The 19,889-nt window shown below is 50.0% G+C and overlaps 1 protein-coding gene across 1 annotated transcript; it reads left to right on the top strand.

Annotated features, from left to right (window-relative positions):
* The first annotated feature begins 284 nt into the window (after window positions 1-284).
* Window positions 285-19,849, top strand: ARPC2 (actin related protein 2/3 complex subunit 2). Its single transcript, XM_054277698.1, has 10 exons — window positions 285-427; window positions 9,884-9,918; window positions 10,877-10,989; window positions 12,999-13,044; window positions 13,635-13,821; window positions 14,233-14,326; window positions 16,581-16,707; window positions 18,057-18,157; window positions 18,506-18,606; window positions 19,411-19,849. Exons 1-10 carry the CDS (start codon window positions 354-356, stop codon window positions 19,433-19,435), a joined length of 903 nt encoding a protein of 300 aa, XP_054133673.1. The 5' UTR covers window positions 285-353; the 3' UTR covers window positions 19,436-19,849.
* The last annotated feature ends 40 nt before the right edge of the window (window positions 19,850-19,889 follow it).

Genomic DNA, 19,889 nt, shown 5'->3' with positions numbered 1-19,889 from the left:
CACACCCCCGTGTCCTATCGCATACGGGGAACATCCCATGTCCCATCGCATTTAGGGCACACATCCCCGTGTCCCACCGCACTTAGGGGCACACCCCCGTGTCCCACCGCATTTAGGGCACACACCCCCGCGTCCCATTCGGGGACCGCCTCCCCCTTTCCCGCCCGCCGCGGGGCGGGGCTCCTTGTGACGTCATTCCGTGTAGGCGTGGCGAAGGCGGGGCGGGGCGGTGGCGCCGCCGCCGAGCCGGAAGTGACGCGCGGGCGCGAGAGCGGAAGCGGCGGCGCAGGCTCGGGCGGGTCCCCGGTGCGCGCAGCGGGCTCGGCTCCCTCAGAGCCGCTCCCGGCACCGACATGATCCTGCTCGAGGTCAACAACCGCATCATCGAGGAGACCCTCACGCTCAAGTTCGAGGGCGCGGCCGCCGGGTAGGGGCAGGGGAGCCGGGGCGGGGCGGGGACGGGTCCCCGGACCGAGGGAGGGGCGAGGGGGCGGTGGCTGGCGGGGCCCGGGCCGTGCCAGGCGCCCGGGCACGGAGCGGAGCCTGGCGGGTGGTGCCGGGGGAGGATGGGGCTGAGACGGGCGGAAGGTGGGGGCCGGGGCACGGTGACAAGGCAGGATGTGGGGCCGGGGAGCGGCGCTGAGCCAGCGGGCGCTGTGCTACCGGGGGGCGGCCCGGGAACGAGGAGGGCAGAACGGGCACGGGTGGCGGCCTGCAGGATGCCGGGCTGGGAGGGGGCGGTCAGGGTGCGGGACCTGAGCTGCGGGCGGCGGGGATGGGCAGAGCTTGGGCGCAGGGAGAGCCTGGCAATGAGGGAGCAGAGCGGGACAGGGCAGTGTCGGAGGGGACAGTGGGGCTGCATGGGGCCAGCAGTGCCAGAGCAATGGGGGGCCCCGGGAGAGCAGGACGGATCTGGGAAGGGTACCGCAGAGTGCCGTGCTGGGGTGGACTGGAGGACAGGGCCTGGACAAGGAGGAAGTTGGGAAGGGAGGAAGGCGGATTTGCAGCGTGTTTGCTTTGCGTAAAGTGGGCTTCATCAGCGAGGTGCCAGCGCTGGTACAGAATGTGTAGGGGGAGGCGGGGAACAGGAAGCCTGAGTACGGAGTCACGGCCTCAGCCTTTTGCTTTGGGGTGAAGAGCAAATTCCAGCGTGCTCCCTCTTTGCTTTCTCGAGCAGAAGGGATACAGGCACAGGGGTCAGCCACAACCACTGGTGCCAGCCTGGGGAGTGTCCTGGCCTCGGGGAGCAGGCTGGGGATCTAATTCACACCCACATCTCTGGCTGGGACAGTTCAGTCCCTGGGGAGCCAGTGGGTTTTTTTACTGAGTATTGCACCAGGGCAAAAAGATGCTTGAGAGGACCCAGCTTAGCTTGGAAGGAAGCCCCTTAAGTATGAATGTCCTTATCTGCAGCCGAGTGGCCTGTGGGCTCGATACACTGCCTGCTGACTGAGACACCTTTGTACAGACACAAAGCCTCGAGAGGCAGAGCATGGTGTTATCTCTGGGGTGGAGCCTGCCCTGGCGCCTCACAAGGCAGGGCTCAGGCTGCTCCAGGAAAGGACCCCCCAGGCAGGTGCCTTTTTCTGTGTTACCTTTTTTTTCTCCAGCGATTTTTGAAGCTCTCAAATTTTTGCATGCAGAGCGTTGTCAGAGGTCATTTACTCTGCTTTGCCCCCCTCTCGATTGACTTGTTGCTCAGATCCCTGTTTTGTTTTGGAGGGGATTTTTTTTCCATAAAATAATTATGCAGGCTGCTCTGCCTTGGAGGACAGCTGAGCTTCTTGCAGATTTTGATTCGTCTTGAGCCCTGATCATTTAATGCAACAAGTTTCCCCAGAGTGCAGGCACAGCACTGGGCAGAGAGAGCTCCCAGGTGACCACTGTGGTATTGCAGCCACTTCCATTAGAAAATATGGCATGTACAGAGCTTCACAGTGAGTGTCAGAACAGCTTGTCTTTGCCAAGGCACTCTTCCTGATGGAGAGGGAAGAACATGCATGTGTCCCTGTGTTGATCTGATCTGGAGGGGCAGTTTGCAGCTTTAGATGCACCCCAAAACTCTGACTCTGTGAGCAGAGCTGTGCTTGCTTGCCCTGCAGCAGCCTGCAGGCCCCTGACATTTCCATTTTGCTGCATGGCAAAGCCACCTCACTTGTGTGTTGGCACATGTGCCTGACATACTGATTGTTCCTGGATCAATTTGTAGGGTGGCTGATGGTGCTCTGCTTCTGCCTTTTAATCATCTGTGGCATGTTCTGTTCTTTAGATGGCGTTTCTAGATAAGTTTTGTGCCTTGAGCGTGTTGCTGAAGGTGAGGAAGACATTTACTTCTGAATTTTCTTCTGTGCTTGTTCTGGGGTCCCCCATGCAGGCAAGTGCAGGGAGGTTTCTCCTGGTTTCATATCTTCTAAGGAATGGGTGTTACAAAATATTTATTCAAGTGATACTTCTTTTTCCTATGGCCACAGCTCTCGGGTTATTCCTGTGGTGCTCAGCCTGGAGGCAGGAAGGGATTTCCTGTATTTTGCTGTTTTGGTGATGCTTTTCCAAGGTGCATCTTGGGGCTGAACACAGGATAGTCAGGGCAAGGTCAAGCCTTGAAGAATTTGGTGACTGGGAGGAGTGAGTGTGGGCACTGGGGCAGAGTTGGGTGTACATTATTTGCTCTAACCCTGAAGTGCAGCAGATGTGATGCAGGGATTTGTCAGTAGGGGTTGTCTCAGAGCCAGGTGTGCCTGGTGGCTTCAGCACCAGCCTGCAAGTGGGGCAGGGCTCATTTCCAAATCCTGTGCCACAGACTTGTCCTGTGACATGGGCTGTGTCACTCCCCTCTGCTGCAGTGCAGCCACAGTTTGGCAGGTCCTGCAGAGCTTCCCTGGGCTGTCAGGTGGGAGACACTCCACATTTCACCTTGTCATGTAGAACTAGGTCACATGTAAAAGATGGAATTCATTAACTGCCATTATTGTCATAAATGTCAAAATCTGCTCTCTGTGGAGGTCCATCAGCTGTCCCTGGAGTTCCCAGTGTGAAAGGTACCTTGGCAGGACTGCAGACAGAGATCAGCACTTGAGACAGGGCCTGGCCCACCTCTGAGAGTACTCCCTGGACAAGGTCCTTGGGGCTTGGCAGCATCCACCTGTAAATAGGGTAATTTCAAATTTAATTTGGTTTTGTGGGCAGTCTCTATGGAAATCTCACCTCCTTGGACAGCCACTGTTGAAACATGATTTAGATCAAGGTAACAGATTATGGACTTCAATGCATCTGATTTTTTTTTTTTCCCTTACTTAGCTCTAGTAATTTCTGTGTTTAAATCTATTCTCTTAAACCAACCACATTTTAAAATAAAAACCTAAAGCTACCAGAATCTGTTGAAGTAACTTGAGTTAGGAATTTGCTTCTGCAATGTGGGAATATCTGGTCAGTATCTGGAAATAAGTTTATTGAAATGAGGTTGGCTTGTGACCTTTTTTCATGTCAAGAGGAAGCTTCCATAAGCTTCTGACCAATTCATTTGTATATGAGATGTTGCCTGGAAGCTGGTGTCACAGGTGAGTTTTCCCATTTCTGATAAAAGTGTTGTGTGTGATATGAACTCTACGAGTTGGAAAATCCTGTTTCTCATCATTGCTTTCCTTTGCTAACTGCACAGACATTAAAAAAACCCCACAAACACTTTAGGTGTAAAACATTTTGATGATTGTCTTCTGTGTCTGATGAATACACATTCTTTTTGACACTAGCAAATTTGCCATCCAGTTTTGTCCTGCACTGATTTAACTAACCCCAGGGAAAGCGTGGCACAGGGCTTTGGTCTTAGGGTTTGGTTTTCCAGTCATACATAGCTTACCCAAAATCTTTAGTCAATTAATCATCTGTCTCAAACTGTTACCTATGATTTACCCACTGTGCCAAAGAACACACATTTGCATAGCTGGGGTACAGCATGCCTTTTCCTAGGTTGGGGGCGGAGGGAAGAGAATCTCAGATTAAATTGTTGGTTTCTTTACAGCCATTAGTACAATTAGCTACATAGGAAATCAACTGAAGCTTGGACTTCCCTGATGCAGAGTGGTTCCTGTGAGCCAGCAGGAGCTGGGCTGAAGCTGCACCCACCTGCTTTATGGTATTTCCCACCTGCAGTCACTTGATGACCGTGTGCTGCAGAGCTGAGCCTTTCAGACAGAGGCTGAATCCTGGCTGAAACCAGGCAGTGAGAACTTTGTGTTCATGGTGTGACTTGCAGTGAGTTCATCACGGGGAGACAGGAGTGTGTGGAGGCTGTTGATGGGCTGGGAGGGTAGAAGAGCTTTGAATCCTGCAGGGCACTACTGAGGAACTCTCTTCAGGAGTGGTTGTGGTTATATGTGGCTCCAGTGCTTCAGGGATGCTCAGAGACCCCACCAAAACCAGATTGTTCCTCTGCCATCCCCTCATTCTTGCTGACACAGACATTTTTGTGGCTTCAAGGGAAACAGGATTGGGGAAGTGACCTAGGTTAAAATTAAACAGGCAAAACTGGGTATTTTTAGCTAGATGAGTTTCCTCATCCCATTCATTGTGTCCTGGCCGCTCACTGTGGTGCAGTCATGGAGCAGGGATCAGATCTCCCGCCTTCAGCAGCAGTGGCAGGTGCTGGCTCAGTGTCCTCACAAGCCCAGCCTGGAGCTGCACATCTCTCCAGGCACAGCCTCACCTGCTGAAACTCAATCTGCCTGACTGCAGAGTGCTCAGACATCAGGGAATGTGACTTAGCATTTACAGTGGATTGTGAACCACCTCTGGAAGTAGGTAGTGCTCCACTCTTGTGCAACAGCACAGGGAGCAGGAGGGAAGAAAAGACAGATCTGAAAAGTGTTAGGCTTTCGCAGGTGGTTCTGTCATCACTCCAGCCTCAGTTTTCATCTTGGGTTCCTAAGAGCAGCCTGTTCTATCTTCAGAGAGTGTTTCTCACTGCAGCCACCAATGCTTAACAGCAGAGAAGGGTAGGTGTCCATCACTGTACAAAAGAAACACAGTAAAAGTGTGCAAAATGAGCCTCTTACCCAGAGACTTGGCACAACTCTGGATCTCTCTGGTGGGGAACCACAGGCTAGCTGCTTACAGCTGAGGATGGAAGACAGCTGAGGACAAAGATGTGGCTGGAAGGGGATCTGCTAGTGCAAGCATGCTGCAGGACCATCTGTGCTTTGTCCACTGTGAATCCCACTGCTTTCCTACCTGCCCGCTCCTCCAGGCTGTTGGGCACACAGCAAGGGAAAAGCCTGGGCATGGAGGGGTCACCTAACCAGGAGGGGGGCATTGGCACGTGTAGGGTGCTGTACACAGCTCAGCAGCACCCACTGACAGCACTCCTGCTCGTGTTCATGGTGGGTGTGCTGCCAGAGCTATGGGAGCTCCTTGGTTGCATATGCTCCTGCAGCTTACGCAGAGAGGCTTTTGTTAGCTGAGCGGGGCCCAGAAGTGGAGGAACTGTTCAGAGAATTTTAGTCATTGCTCATAATTTTTTTTATTGAGGTGACCTTTCTGTAGCAAGGGCCTGCAGTCTGTCACTGAATCTGGCTCACTTTATCTAAATTGTGTGTTGACTCTGGTGATCTGAAAGCTCTGCTCAGAGCTTTAAGCTTTGAAATACCCCCTTTTTCCCCCCTCTCCTATGGGACAAGAGGTTAGAGTATCTGCATGCCTGCAGCTTTTGAAATAATTGCTGTTCTCCATTATTTGGTAGAGCCTTAATTGTGGTGTGGGAGATGCTTCAGTATGGTTGTCAGCCAGGTTCTTAAAATTGTCATATCATACAGCTAAGAGCCTTTGTGGCCTGAGAATGAAACAGGGAAGTTCTCCAAATCGAGTGAGGAAGTGCTGTCAGAAAAAAGATTTGCTATTGCTCTTAAGTGCTCGCTGGTTCTCTCCATGGGCACCTGTGGCTCTTCACGGATGTTCTGCCAGGGTGAAAAATCTGATTTGGAGCTGGCCCTGTATTAGAGAGACAGGGCGTAGGAGCCATTTGGAGATGAATAAAAGGAACACAGGCAAGAAGACGTAAAGCCTGTCAGAGTCTTTTATTGCTACAAGCAGAGGGCAGATGGGATTTGGTGTGGGTTTGACTTCAGACCTGATAACTGTTATCACAAAACAGACTGCTGCTGGGAACAGCTGCCATTTTAGCGTCGGAGTTCAGGCAGGGGTTTGCAGAAAGGTCTGGTCTGTATTCAGTGCAGAGAGAAGCCATCTCAGTTATTCCTGGTATGAGCTGGTTTTATTGTCCCTTCAGGGCAGAGCGTAGCAAGCAGGGAAGGTCACTGAGGGATGCTGTGGTTCAGGTAGCATTGGAGGTGAGGGGCTTGCAGGGGTCACAGCAGCTCTCTGCCCCAGGAGTGGATGAGGTGTCCTGTCTGAAATCCTCTGAATATAGCTTGGGCTAATCTGTTTTCAGAGCTTTGGATCGGGGGTAGAAGTGAACCCCAAAAGACTTCCTGGCTTCCCAGTTGGGATTTACAGTCCAGCTGGGAGGGCTGTGATTTAGAGTCATTCAGCACCAAGCTGCTAAACTGCCAATTCTTGCTATGGGTGCGCAGAGCCTCCTCATGGAGGCAAGGGACACCAGAGCACACTAGACCAGACAGAGCTCTTTGGGATCGTGCCAGTAACCTGACAGTAGCTGGTACCCACTCTCAGTGGTGCAGGTCCATGCCAGGCCTGCTGTGAATGCTCTGCACTGAGCTGTGGCTGCCAGGAGAGCAGGAAGGACAGAACACGGAGAGGACACGTTGTGCCTCCATAGAGCTATTTCCGGTGGTAGAAGATGGGGTTGCTGGAAGGTCAGGGGAAGTGAACATGTCTGTTGTTGCTAATCCAGAAACTATGGAACCCTGGAGGTGAGAGCTCCTCTCTCTTCTGCTTGGGGACTTCTTGAGGTGGGAGCAACAATCCAGGTAGCAAAAGGAGTGGTTTTTTCTGTTGGAGAAAAATTTTGAGTAGCCAGGGTAGTTTTGATGAGGTGAGCCAGAGAAATAAATAGAAGCACTTTAAACACTGTGATTGTAAAGCTCATGAACTGTGAAAGGCTAAGGGGGCTCACTTTGCTCCCAGCCACACTATCAATGCTCTTTCCTGTCCTCCCCTGGCCAGTAACCCAGGCCAGGCCTGGGTTACTTAAGCGTGTGCCTGGTGAGGCAGAAAACCACTGTGCTGTAGGTGACAGGGCCAGCATGGCTGAGAGGAGCTCTGTATGCGGCTCACGTGAGCTCTTGCTTCACTGAGGCTGTGCTGGGAAGTGGTTGAATATTCAGTACCCAAAGTTCTGCCCAGTTACCTTCTTTTCCCTTAAACACTCCCCCTCCTCACCATCCCCAAGTACCGGAACTGAGCCATTTGGGAAATCAGCGTTAAAATAACTTCTCTAAGAAATGACGTTTGCACAATAACAGCTCCAACCCAGCTGTGTTAGCAGTGAGCTTTTGTGTGCAGAACAAAGGCTCTGTGCAGAGCCATCAACTGGCTCCTGTACATGGTCTTGCTCTGCTTCTTAAATGATGTGATGAGTGATCTTCCTGCCATCCCCTGGGTACAGGACAACCAGATGGGGAATCATCCTTCCTCAGCCAAACCACTCCAGTGCACGGACTGTCAGCCACTTCCTTGCATTTCTCAGAGGGAGGTGCTGTGTTTGGAAGGCTCTGCTGGGAGCGGGGGCTCTGGGAGGTGTCAGCTCTATGTGTGTGGGGAATGGGGTTTGAAAGCTGTAATTTTGAGAAGATGGAACAGAGGTTTAAGGATGCATCCTGTTTAATATTCCTAGCTCTCATGTGCCTGGCTGTGCTATCTTTAAAGCTTCCTACATAGGTTTCTTTTTTTATAAAAATTTATACTGCCATCCAAGCTGATTCCCACGTCTGAGTGTGGTGCTCTAAAAGAGGAATACGTCTGCATCAGCTGACCGAGTGGGATCTCTGGGATTTTCTTTCATCTCTGCTCTGAGCCATCCTCAGTGAGCAGAAGTGGCTTGGACATGCTTGTGGAATTGCTCCCCTTTCCAAGAGCCCAAGCTAAATAAGCAGCCAGGGATGCCTGCTGAGCCTGTCTCAGGCCCAGCTGGGGAGGAGAAATGAAAGCAAGAGAGGTCACAGGTAGCTGGCACAGCTTTCAAACGAAAGGACCTGCTTTGGGTGCACTTGCTCTGCTTCTTTCAAGTGTGTAGTTTTTATCCTCAGCAAGGTGGCACAAAAGACAGAGGCTCCCCAGCCTTCAGACAAAAAAAGGCCTGTTGCCTTTCACAGCTGATCACTTTTAAGAAGCAGGAACACCTCCTCATTTTCACTTAGGTTCTCCATCTGGGGGTTAATTCCTTCCTTTCTGCTGGAGTAAAGTGTTGACCTGGTGAGTGTCTGGGATCAGTGCAGTGTCTTGGTCTCCCTGTATTGCCCAGCTTGAGTTTTATCACATTGCGGTCATTTCTGCCTTCCAGGAATGAGGCTGGCTGCAGAAAAGCTGATGGAAAAAACAATGCTTGCTGCTGAGATAAAATAATTTAAATTGTTACAGAATATTGTCAGGGAAAATAGATATTGAGTCATCACTTCCCCCCCACCTTCCTCAGTGTATGTACCACAGTGTAACCAGTACCCAGCAGCACATAAGTGTGCGGAAGAGCAAGTTTTGGCAAAACGGTTGAAGCTGGTCTCTGGGCAGCAGCAGCAGCATGGCTGAGACCACTGACTTTACTCTGGGGAGTTATTTCAGTATGTTAGTTCAGACAGGTGGGAATGAACTGTTAGAGACTAGATTTCTGTTAGCAGCACCATTATTAGCCTGTATTCGAATATTATCTACTTTTGAAGAATAAATGGAGATACAGTGTGAAACAGTGGTAGCAGACTGGCATTTTTATCCTGTTCTCATTTTCCATGCCTGCTCTCAGCAGTGGAGATACCTTTGCATCAATTCCCTGTTGGAGAATGACCTATTAATACCAGTCCCCTTGGAGCTGTGAAAGCAGTTATGTAGTGCCAATCCCAATGAAATGACCTTCCAAAGCAGTTACATCTTTCATGGAGTCCTACTCTTTCACAAATCATGAACAAATGTAAAAACAGGGTTTGTTAAGAAGCAGTTTAATCTTCATAGTCACAGTGTGAGATGTGATGTGCCTTTGGCTTGCAAAGGGTTTTGTTGCTGATGGGGATCCCAGACACCGCTCAGGACGGTGTTAGAGCACATCCAGAGCTGCAGTTTTTCTGCAGAGGCTGTTGGCAAAATGTTGAGGTGTCTTGGAAGGGGAGCAGAATGAAATGAACGTGTGGAAAGTTTCCTTCTTTGACCTGCTCCTGACACTACTAACACTTTCCTAACTTGGAAAAGGCGTCTTCTCTGCAAGCAAGTTATATCAATGCATTTGCAGAACTGGTATTGATGGCAAAGGGGCACTGTGTCAGGAAGGATTACTCAGCTCCTTCCATGAACTGGTATTGCAGAACCTTACAAAAGGTCCTCTGTCCCAAAACCTGTGTCATGGCCATTCTGTACAGAGTGTGTGCTTGTGAAAACAAACTTCTTAGAAGGGGTAGCTTTCTTAGGCATTTCTAACTGTAAATCTGTGATGTCACAATCTAATAATAAACTAGAATACTGGAAATCTGTGCCAGCTTCAAAGTCTATTTTATGTCATCTGGGGTAAAACTGGTGCTTATAGGAAGGGGAAAAAGTCTAAGGTCTCTTCTCAGAGGTTACTATTAGTTGGACAGCAGGAGATAAAGGGGTTTTGAGGAAGGGCTGCCTGTGAAAAATAAGGTGTTGGAAATTAATCCTTTTTCCTTTACAGCTTGGAAGCTGCTGTTAAGAGTCCTCATTTACCTCCTTTGTTTTCTTTGCTTTTTAGAAATAAACCAGAGGCAGTAGAAGTAACATTTGCAGGTAAGGTTGGCAGCTCTCTTGACTTTTCAGAACTAAGGGCTGCCTTGAATAGTCTGCCCACACCACTGGGCAGAGGCAATGTGGACAGCCTGCAGTATCCCCAGAGTTGGCTGCCCCACTATTTCTCTGTCTGTCTGCCTTCCCTGGGACTTCCCTAGAGCACTGAGTTCAGTGGTGGTAGTGCTTTGGTGTGTGCCTGCTACACAGCTCTTCTCTTTTACCTCCTCTGTTCTCTAGTCCTGCCCTTGGTGCTACTTGTTATGAGGTCTTTAGCACCATCTGGTTTGGGTTGTTAGGAAGCTGACTTAGGGTGACAGGCAAAATGGATTCATCACCTCAAGTTTGCTCTTCAGGAAGAGAAGTGCCAAGAAAGTTCAAGTACTCATTCACAACTGATTTTTTTGCTTCTGTTATCAGGAATCTGGGTAAGCTGCAAAGCTCTGTGGGGAAGTGGAGCTTGCTAGGTAGCTGGAGGGTTGCCTTTCCCTTCCTCCTGCCCTCCCTGCCCGTTCTGCAGTGAGGTGGAAGCTCTCACAGCAGGCGGCGGCTGCGCTGCCTTTGCTGGCAGAGAGGTTTTCTCCTCCAGGCTGCAGCTCTGGCCTGGTGGGCATGTCAGTCACTTTCTGTGCTGGCCCTCCAGGAGGCTCCCGTCTCTGCATGTTTGTATCCTTGTGCATTGAGCGCAAGTGGATTTGCCAGGGATGCTAAGTGACACTAGACTAAAGCTTTCTGTGATGGACAGGTGTCAAAATTGTTTCAGCCTTGTGAATGATAGGAGGTCTCCCTACATGACATTTCCATTTTCCTTAATTGCGGGTTTCCCTCTTGCTGTGTGTGTGAGGGCTGGAGCAAGAGGAGCAGTGTCACTTTATGCAGTTACTAGAATTTGTAGGGAAAGCCTTCCTCAGAAATAGGAGCTGGTTCCTGCTCCCTCACATTTCTCTTGCTTGCTTCTTAGACTTCGATGGAGTCCTTTACCATATTTCAAACCCCAATGGAGACAAGACAAAAGTGATGGTCAGTATTTCTCTGAAATTCTACAAGGAACTCCAGGAACACGGTGCTGATGAGGTGAGTAAGCATCTCCAGGCCTCCTGCCTACAAATGCTGTGTTGATGGCAATGCCTTTGTGGTGTATCTAACATCTGACTCTTAGAGAAGCATCTGTGTTCCCATCTCACACTGGTCAAAGGATCAGCCCTGTGCCAACTAGGAGTCCCACTTTGCTGAAAGACAAGGGCAAATGTGTTAACACTCTCTGGTACAAAAGTAGTCATCCTGTATGACCCTGCAGCCTGAAAGGTGGAAGGCACTGCTAATTTCACAAGTTCAAAGTGAAGCCTGACCATTAGAAATAGTTTCTCTGACTGATGTGTTGAGCCCACAAGTGAAGGAAGGTGCCAAGACAGAGCTGTGGTGCTTCTCTTCTGACTCCTAACCACACTTGAGAGCAAGTGTTGGGCTCCTGTTGTGTGTGCAGACCTTGGTTTTCAGACTGGTTCCCTTTTCAGTGCTGCTGTGTGAAGTCCCAGGCTCAGTTCCTGTTGACTGGGTCCTGTGGCTGTGGAGGGCCATTTATGGTAGAAAAAAGGAGCCTCTCTGAGCTGTGGTTGGATGGCAAGGCAGGAAGTGTGACTCAGTTCCTGAGTCAGTTTTCAAATCTCCACATGGTAGCGAATGGGGTTCACCCAGAGCTTTTCAGCAGGCTTTCGCCTCTGGGTGTCTGTCCTTGGAAGAAAACAAGGAAACTTCTCCATCAGTTTATTGTGAGTCTGGTCAGAAATGGGTGATATTAACCCAAAGTGAATTCCTGCAAATGGCCGTAAGACCCACCGAAGTCAGAAGAGGTATGATTGAGTGTCCTGCTTTCCTGGTTCCTGAAAGCAGAGCTTTCTAGGTGCAGCACTGCCTGCTCCTGAAGGTACCGCTGCTGGCATGAGGAGTGTCAAGCAGCCCAAATGGTGGAGCCTTCCCTGCATGTATAGTGAGGATCAGTGCAGTGTGTGATGCCAAGAAAATTCCTGTGGTGGGCAAGTGGCCGACAGCACTGTGCACCAGCAGCCATTGTAGTGGTGAAAGGCAACTTTCTATAAACTTTTAGAGGAAAATGGAATCTGTTCAGGACTGGCTTGGAAGTACTAAATAGAAATTAAAATTTTCAGTCTCCAGTCATCATAATGTTGCTTTCTGCACTTCCCTGCAGACAATGTTGCTTGTTTCTGCTCTGTCTTTGGTGAAACCCCACTGTGAGGAATGCAGAGTGGGCTTCCTGCTAAGACAGGGCATCTTCCTGCACCGCTGCAGGCAGGCTCTCTACAAGGAGGTTTTGGCATGCAGAGAGTCTGTGTATCCTTTCCACGTGGTCGTGGGTGTCATCCCAGGAGGGCCAGTTCTGCCTCAACACTGTTGTGTTCTTCTCTGTGAAATACTGCCTGTTCCCAGCCCCCTCATTGACACAGAGCTATGGCTCAGTTGGAAATTGCCATTGATGTAAAATTCAGCAGTAATTACGTTTGAAGAAAGGTTTTTGCTGTGCTGTAGGCGGTTCTGCTTCTGGGAGGCATCCAAGCCTGCGTGGCAGTCTCCTCTCGATGCCCATCTGTTCGTGCACTAGGCTGAGACAGTCACTGTGTGATCACCAGGCCAGGGTGTGCTCTGAACTTGCCGTCCTGTGGAGGAGAGGGACCAGGCACACTTTGCATCTGCCTTTGAATGGAAGGAAAAGTGGTAGTCCTCAGGTCTGTTGTGTCAGGCTCTGCTGATTGTTCTCCTTTGAAGGTATGAGCTATAAGGCTTCTTCCTCACACAAATCCGACTAGCAAGAACTTGAAAGAGTTCCAGTTTTGAGTCCTCTCCTGCAGTATGTCCCCTGTCAGTGGAGTTCAAGGAGCCCTTCCTAGAACAGGAACCCAATAGTACTAGAAGCTGATGACTTAATATTTGTCTAAGTTCTCTTAGGCACTAGGGGAGGCAGGTGCTGTAATTTGATACTTCTAAAAGAAGACCAAATATGGCCTAGGCTGTGCAGGAGGAAACAAGTCTTGATAGCTTGTGCACTCAGTGTTTAATTTCTTTTCTAGGTATTGAAGAAAGTCTATGGAAGCTACTTGGTAAATCCTGAATCAGGTAACCCTGCAATAACATTCACTCTGTGTGTGTGTGTGTGAATGCAATTCCAAAGTTACTTAAGTCACCTGAGAAATGCTCATATGAAGGCTGCACTTGAAGAGCTTGATATCTGAGGCTCTCTGTACAATGAATTGCAATTTGAAATTGCCAATTTAAAAAGTGGCTCAGACACATCAGGGATGAAGTAGCTTGCAGCACAAGCTGTAATTCTTTATGCAGTCCTCCTCCAGGAAGCCTCTGTTCCTCACGGTTGGGGTCTTTGTTCTTCTCAAAGATGCTTTGTAAGACACAGAAAAACCATGGTTACCTGTGACAACATCTCTTCCTACTCACTGCAAAAACTTGGGAGCAGTTCAGCCAGCACGTGTGTCTGGGAGCTTGGGAAGGAGCCCCGGGAACGTTGCCATGGCCACGCGCCGAGTTCAGGCATGGCTTTTGGCAAGTGCTTGGAGTGGGAATAACTCACCCCTGGGGCTTTTGGGAGGATTTAAGGCAAAAGTGGGACTGTAGGTGTCTCTTAAAAAAAAGTCTCTGCTTTCATTAAGGCCCTATGTAGATTATTAAAGCTAGTGGCTATCCCTTCCCAGGTTACAATGTCTCTTTGCTCTACGACCTGGAGAACCTTCCTGCAGACAAGGATGCCATTGTGCACCAAGCTGGCATGTTGAAGCGCAACTGCTTTGCTTCAGTCTTTGAGAAGTATTTCAAATTCCAGGAAGAGGGCAAAGAAGGAGAAAAAAGAGCAGTCATCCACTACAGGGATGATGAGACAATGTAAGTGTTCAAACTAAACAGCACGGGGCTTGGACAGTGGTCAGTAGTCTGCTCCTGTGCACAGCTGTCGGTTTTGGTGGAAAGTGAGGAAATCCTCCTGCTCCATGCTTTGGCCAGGGTAATAAAGGGCCTGTTCTAGGCTGCCACAAGTATCCCATTAGGGTAATGCTTATGCCTCGGGCTGCTGGGATGTTACACAAGAGCCTCTGTTAGTGTCATCACTTGTGGCTGCATGCAGGAGAGGAATTGGCCACTCCCAACAGAAATGTTGTACTCCCTGTAAATACTGTCTCAGGGGAGGGGAAATTTACAGCACCCAGGCCTGTGAATGGCTGTTATATCTACTTGACCTTGTCCTTTTGAACTCCTTAGCTCTGGTTCACAGGTGGGTTCTCTCTCTGCCACCTGCAGGTACGTTGAGGCAAAGAAGGACCGTGTCACGGTTGTGTTCAGCACGGTATTTAAGGACGACGATGATGTGGTGATTGGAAAGGTGTTTATGCAGGTATGGAAACTGAGTTACAGGGAAAGGGTCTGGTCCTCACTTCAGATGTCTGCTTGCTTGAAGCAGCATTGCCAAATAAGCTGCTGAAGTGAGCACAAAGGCGGTTTAACACATGAAAATGCTTTGCTCCATGCTGGACTGGGTTGGAAGAACATGCTAATAGGCACAGACAGTGCATTTTCCTGGCTCTTGGATTGGCATCTGTATCATCAATAGTCTTGCTTATTTGGACAATCAAGCGTATTATGTGTTACAGATGAGAAACACCACAATGAATACTTCAGTCCCCACATTGAGGCCCTGTAATGTGGATAGCTATGGTGTAGGGATCTCCAGCCAGCTGAGGACCTGAGCTTGTTGAGGAGGCTGTAAAGGGAGAGGAGGGGTGAGATAATGTCATGCCATGCCTGAGGAGGAGCAGAGAATGGTCTTCACCTTGAAGTTTCATCCTGCTAATGCTCAAATGCTGCAGGAACACTCAGCAGCTCAGTGTGACAGCTCTTGAATTTCAACTTTTTAGAGCTATGAATACACTGAATTTGTGGGCTTGAACCAGTCATTGCCAAGTTATGGACTGGACTCAGCTGAGTCTGATCTCAACTACCTTTTCCAATTGCTGTTTAGCTGGGGAGCATTCAGAGACTTGTAGTAAGCACTTAGCATGTCTGTGAACAACTCTATGCAGCCTGGAGAAAATGAGACATCTGTATGCAGCTGGGGAGGCTCAGTGCATGCTTATACCTGTGTTCATCTGTGCCACTGGCCCACCTCACTCATCTGCTTAAGCTCCTGGGGAGCCAGCCTCCTGTTTGGGCATGGCCATGGAGCAGGGCCTACACGGCGTTCCAGGCACCTTTAACCCATCTGTTCAAGGGTGCCAGGCCATGCTGCTGACAGGCTCATGGACAGCAAGTTACTGGCCCAGTTTGCTGGAGACCAGTGTACCTGTGTTGGGTGTCATCAGAAGGGGTCTGTTGCAATGGAAGTCTTCACAGCTCTGTTTGCTGTGTCAATTTATTCCAGACAGGACATCTGCTCTGGCTTTGAGGTTTTCCCCCACCAAGCATATCCCTCAGCCTGGAATTCAGCTTTTAAAATGGGAAGGGAGGCATGATGTGAACAAAATGGGGTTAGTGAGGTTCCTGGGAAGATGGCAGTGCTTCAAGGCAGCAGCTGTCCTGGAGTCTCCATGTCCCGAATTCTTGGTTTTTAGAACACCAAACCCTGCCTCTGCCCAGCCACAGGAATTTCCACTCTGAGTCACACTGGCTCTTTCCCTCCAGCTATTGCTCTTGCATAACACAGCTGGGCATGGTGTCTGCTCATCTGGGCTCTCAGGGAGAAAATGTGACCATTAACTAACCAGTGAAGCCATTTGAACCATTTCACCCTCTGGCATAAGCAGGCAGAAGTGCAAGCTAAGCATTTCATTAAGGAAACCCCAGCAATCTGCTCTAAAAGGGACGTGGATGCCCCTGCCTTTCCCAGGGAAACTGCTCAGAGGAGAGGCCAAGGGTAGCTGATAATGGGTAGGTTGGGATGGAGGTCAGTGAGGCAGAGGGAAGACTGCCCTGCCTTTGGGCAGGAGAATGGTCTCTGGACATTCCCAGCCCACACAGAGATGGTCCTTACAGTTCCTGAAATGCAGAGCCAGTACATTTCCTGTGAGGTGGAGGAAGGGATCTCCCTGCCTGAAGGTATTGTTTCAAGGTGTAGGGAAGCCTTAAGAGGAGCAGACTTCACCTACAAGCTTCAAGCCCCCAGATGCATCTTGATGCCTAGGCAGACTCCTGGTGGGAGATGGTTTCTCAAATGGCAGAACCTTTACACTAGGTGTGATGGAGACCTTGCAGGCTGCCCTGAGAATTTCTGTTCCTCGGGAGTGATGGGTACTGTGCACTTTCACTTGAAGCATTGAAGTTCCAGCTGGAGCTGTGCTGTCTCGTGTGCTTGCTCAGACTGAGGTGTCCCTTTCACAAAACACTCATGGCAGGGGTGTGACACACTGAAAGCCACCCCAGCTGAGGGACTGTGCTATGGCCATATATAAACCTAGGACAGCCATGCATTTTGGGCTGGGTTTGCTGGGAAAAAGAATTACTTTCAGGGTGTTTGGCCTGATGAACTTAATCAATTCATGGAAAGCTGAGCCACCTTCTGCTCCTTGCCCTTTGGGAGTGAGGAACCCCATTTGCTTTCCCAGCATGTTGCCGAAGGGTCCCAGTGGGAATCACCTTCACTTTGTCTTGTTCAGGAGTTCAAGGAGGGTCGCCGGGCCAGTCACACGGCCCCACAGGTGCTCTTCAGCCACAGGGAGCCACCCTTGGAGCTGAAAGACACGGACGCAGCTGTTGGCGATAATATTGGCTACATCACTTTTGGTAAGCAGGCAGCTCAAGGCTTGGGGATGCTTGGGGAGGAGAGAGGTTCCTGTTGCTGCATGAAAAGCAGAAAGGAATTCACCTTCCCTGAGTGTTGAAGTGGGCAGTTCAGGGCAGCCGAGGACTATGGGGTTGCATTCTGTCTTGTGTGCCCCCTTTGGAGTGTCCCTTTTCTGTATCAGGTCACCTCAGCTCTGCTGTGGGCAAGAAGATGTGGAAGTGGACAGTGAGTTTAGTGTGTGCCTACAAATTAAGTTCAGTATTTGGAAGCAAGGGGAAGAGTGGCTTTGCTGTGATATTTTGGAAACTGGAGGTTTCTTGTGAAAGTTTTCATGCAACTGTACTTGTAGGTAGTCCAGCTGCAGGGATCTGTGCAGTGCTTGATCAGCAGAGGCAGCCAGAGAGCAGCAGCAGAGCATTGCATTCTGCTTCTCCAGCTCTGCCTCTTTGCTCTGGGCCAAACATTGATGAGCCACTTACTCCTGCCGGAGGTGCTGGCCAGCAGAGCCATGACTTCCCCCTGGGTAGCAGTGTTGAGGAATCTAAACCCTGCCCTGTTGAAAGGTATAGGTCTCTTCAAGATGGTTTGGTGTGTTATTAGGGTGTCTCAGGCCAGCATTTCTGGAGTTTGGAGCTCAGAGATGGAGCACAGGCATTGCAGGGAAAGGTGAAGATAGCATTGCCCTCCTCTTGTGCTGGAAATAGTGCCTTGAGGCCTGGGCAGCTGTCAGCTATGGAAAGAATAGGTCCAGGATGGCACATACTTTTGTTCTTGTTGAGACTAAATTTCCCAGTTATCTGATCTGACAGTCTCAGGTGAGATCATCACCCAAACAAAATGTTCTTTCAGCCCTTGGATCTAGGACACCTAACAGAGCACCAGCTTATGGAAAGAGCAAACTACCTGCTTGTATCCAAGTCTGTCTTATGTTACAGGGCTGGCAAGCTCCCAGGCAAAGATCCACAACCAATTTCAAGACCCCAGGGCAGACTGGATCGTGAAATTGGTTGAGCAGCCTGAGCACCCTGGTCTGCCTCCCAGCTTGCTCCTTCAGTTGTATCTCCCAAGCACTGATAGAGCATCATGTGCCATTGTTTCTGGACACCTGGCCTTGGCTGTGTCCTGCAGAGTGCACAGGCTCCTGTGGGAAATGTGGAAAAGTGCTCTTAAGCCTTGTATTTAAAATCACAAGTGCTGCTTAATCTTGGTACATGTCAAGACTAAAGGGTTCTTTATAGAGAGCAAGGCAGGGATTCAATGCAGCACACCCTGAAGCCTCCAGCACTGATCCTGAAGGCCTTGGCAACCTCAGGAGGTACTAATGGTCTGTGTTGGCCTCTTCTTTCAGTGCTGTTCCCCCGTCACACCAATGCTGCAGCCAGAGACAACACCATAAACCTGATCCACACATTCCGGGACTACCTGCACTATCACATCAAGTGCTCAAAGGTATGAGGGTGGGGAACACAGGGTGGCTTCAGCCCATCTAACATGGGTGCTGAAGGGGAGAAGCCGGGACAGGGGTGCCCCTTGAGAACTCATTAGGGTCTGGCACTGCCCTCCCCAGTCATGCAGGGGTGTCAAGGATGCATCGTTGCCTTCTCCCTGCTCTTGGACACAAGACTTTCCTTTCCATTCTAGCAGTGAAGTAGGATTTTTCCCTTTTGGATCTGGTTTGTTTCCTGAGAACAGAAATGAGGGTAATTGTTCAGAGTGACCTGGCTTGGATGTGTCCTGAAATCTCAGCTGTGAAGAAAGGCTCCTGACATGTCCCCGTTTTGTCCTAATGAAACACAGGCCTATATTCACACGCGTATGAGGGCGAAAACGTCAGATTTCCTCAAGGTGCTCAACCGTGCCCGTCCAGACGCAGAGAAGAAAGAAATGAAAACAATCACGTGAGTAGCAAAGCAGGGCATGGCTGCCTGGGCTTCTCTGCCAGTCATGAGCTCAGTCTTGCTCAGTTTGGCATACTGCAGTCCAGGGCAGGTAGGGGGTGACCCACAGCTGATTGCCTCAGATGTCCTGTGAGGAGCTGGGTCTGAAGCAAAACCCTGTGCTGGCAGGTCCTTCACAAAAGGCTCATACATGGCCTTGCAAGCCCTGGCATCTCCATTTCCCCCCACCAAGGCCTTGGTGGCGTTCCTGGGGGCTTTTCCCCTGTTATATTAGAGCTGCCTTGTCCAACACTGGGGGCAGCTCCACCTCACAGAAGGGAGAGGAGCCAGGTCCTTCCTTGGGGTTTGTGGGCACTGGACCAGGTCTTGCTGCCCAGTGTGTCTGCAGCTCCTCAGAGTCAGTGGCTGCCCTTGGCCAGCTGATGGCTGGGGCCAGGCCACCATGCTGGCTGGCTCCCTTTTGTGAACAAGGAGCCCACAGTGAAGTGGATGGAGGAGAGCAGTTGTGTGAACATGTTTCACTCAGATCCCTTACCTTCTGCTTATCCCAGAGCCCCTTGGTGTCCTTTTTTCTCTGCTTATACTGTCATGCCCCAAAGCAGCATGCAAAGGGGACAGGAGGGTTGTGTCCTCTGCAAAAGTTAGCCTCTCCTTCCCACAGCCCTGTGACTTGGTTCTGCAGCCACAGACCCTGTGAGCTCCAACCCAGCAGTGCCTGCTTGGCTTAGAGAGCTCACCATGTGTGCCCCAGCACAAGCCCCACAGGCCCTGGGGCTGTGCTGACCCCTCTCTCCATCCTTCCAGGGGGAAGACGTTCACAACCCGTTAACGCCGAGTCACCGAGGCTGCCTGAGGACGAAGGTTGGGGCACTTGCTACCTGATAATCGTAGCTTTTAATGTTGCACCTCTGTGGGCTCATAAGGAATTCAAGCAATCGGGGTCTGTTTGTACGACACTTGGGGGAATAATCTGCAGAAACGAGCTGTGCTTGCGAGGACTCGATCGTTCCAAGAAACAAAACTTTAATTCCAGTTTGATTGACTTAATTTCTTTTCTTTTTTAATTTTTTTTTCTTTTCAAGCTGTTTCGCTTTGCAATATGTTACCGGAAATAAGTTGCAGTATTTCTTAAGAGAATAATGCAATATTAACTTGTTTTCTTCTGAGTATTTGAGTTCAAAACTCCTGTATCTGAAGAAATACTGTTGGGGTTCATTAATAAAGAAGATCTTTCTATCTTAAAGGACTGTGAGGCTTTGGCTTACTAATGCACCTGACGTTGC

Source organism: Melozone crissalis, unplaced genomic scaffold (genome assembly GCF_028551555.1).
Source record: "Melozone crissalis strain CALT ecotype California unplaced genomic scaffold, PUWL_Pcris_2 ptg000023l_1, whole genome shotgun sequence".
In the NCBI taxonomy this organism is placed as follows: domain Eukaryota; kingdom Metazoa; phylum Chordata; class Aves; order Passeriformes; family Passerellidae; genus Melozone; species Melozone crissalis.
Note: the sequence above shows the minus strand (reverse complement) of the source record. Positions and strands in the feature narration are given on the sequence as shown.

Bases quoted from the DNA above. Each gene is read 5' to 3' on its own strand.
- ARPC2 (XM_054277698.1), top strand. From the start codon at position 354: ATGATCCTGCTCGAGGTCAACAACCGCATCATCGAGGAGACCCTCACG. The intron at 13,045-13,634 runs GTAACCCTGCAA...ATCCCTTCCCAG, and splicing joins CTTGGTAAATCCTGAATCAG to GTTACAATGTCTCTTTGCTC. The intron at 14,327-16,580 runs GTATGGAAACTG...TGTCTTGTTCAG, and splicing joins TTGGAAAGGTGTTTATGCAG to GAGTTCAAGGAGGGTCGCCG.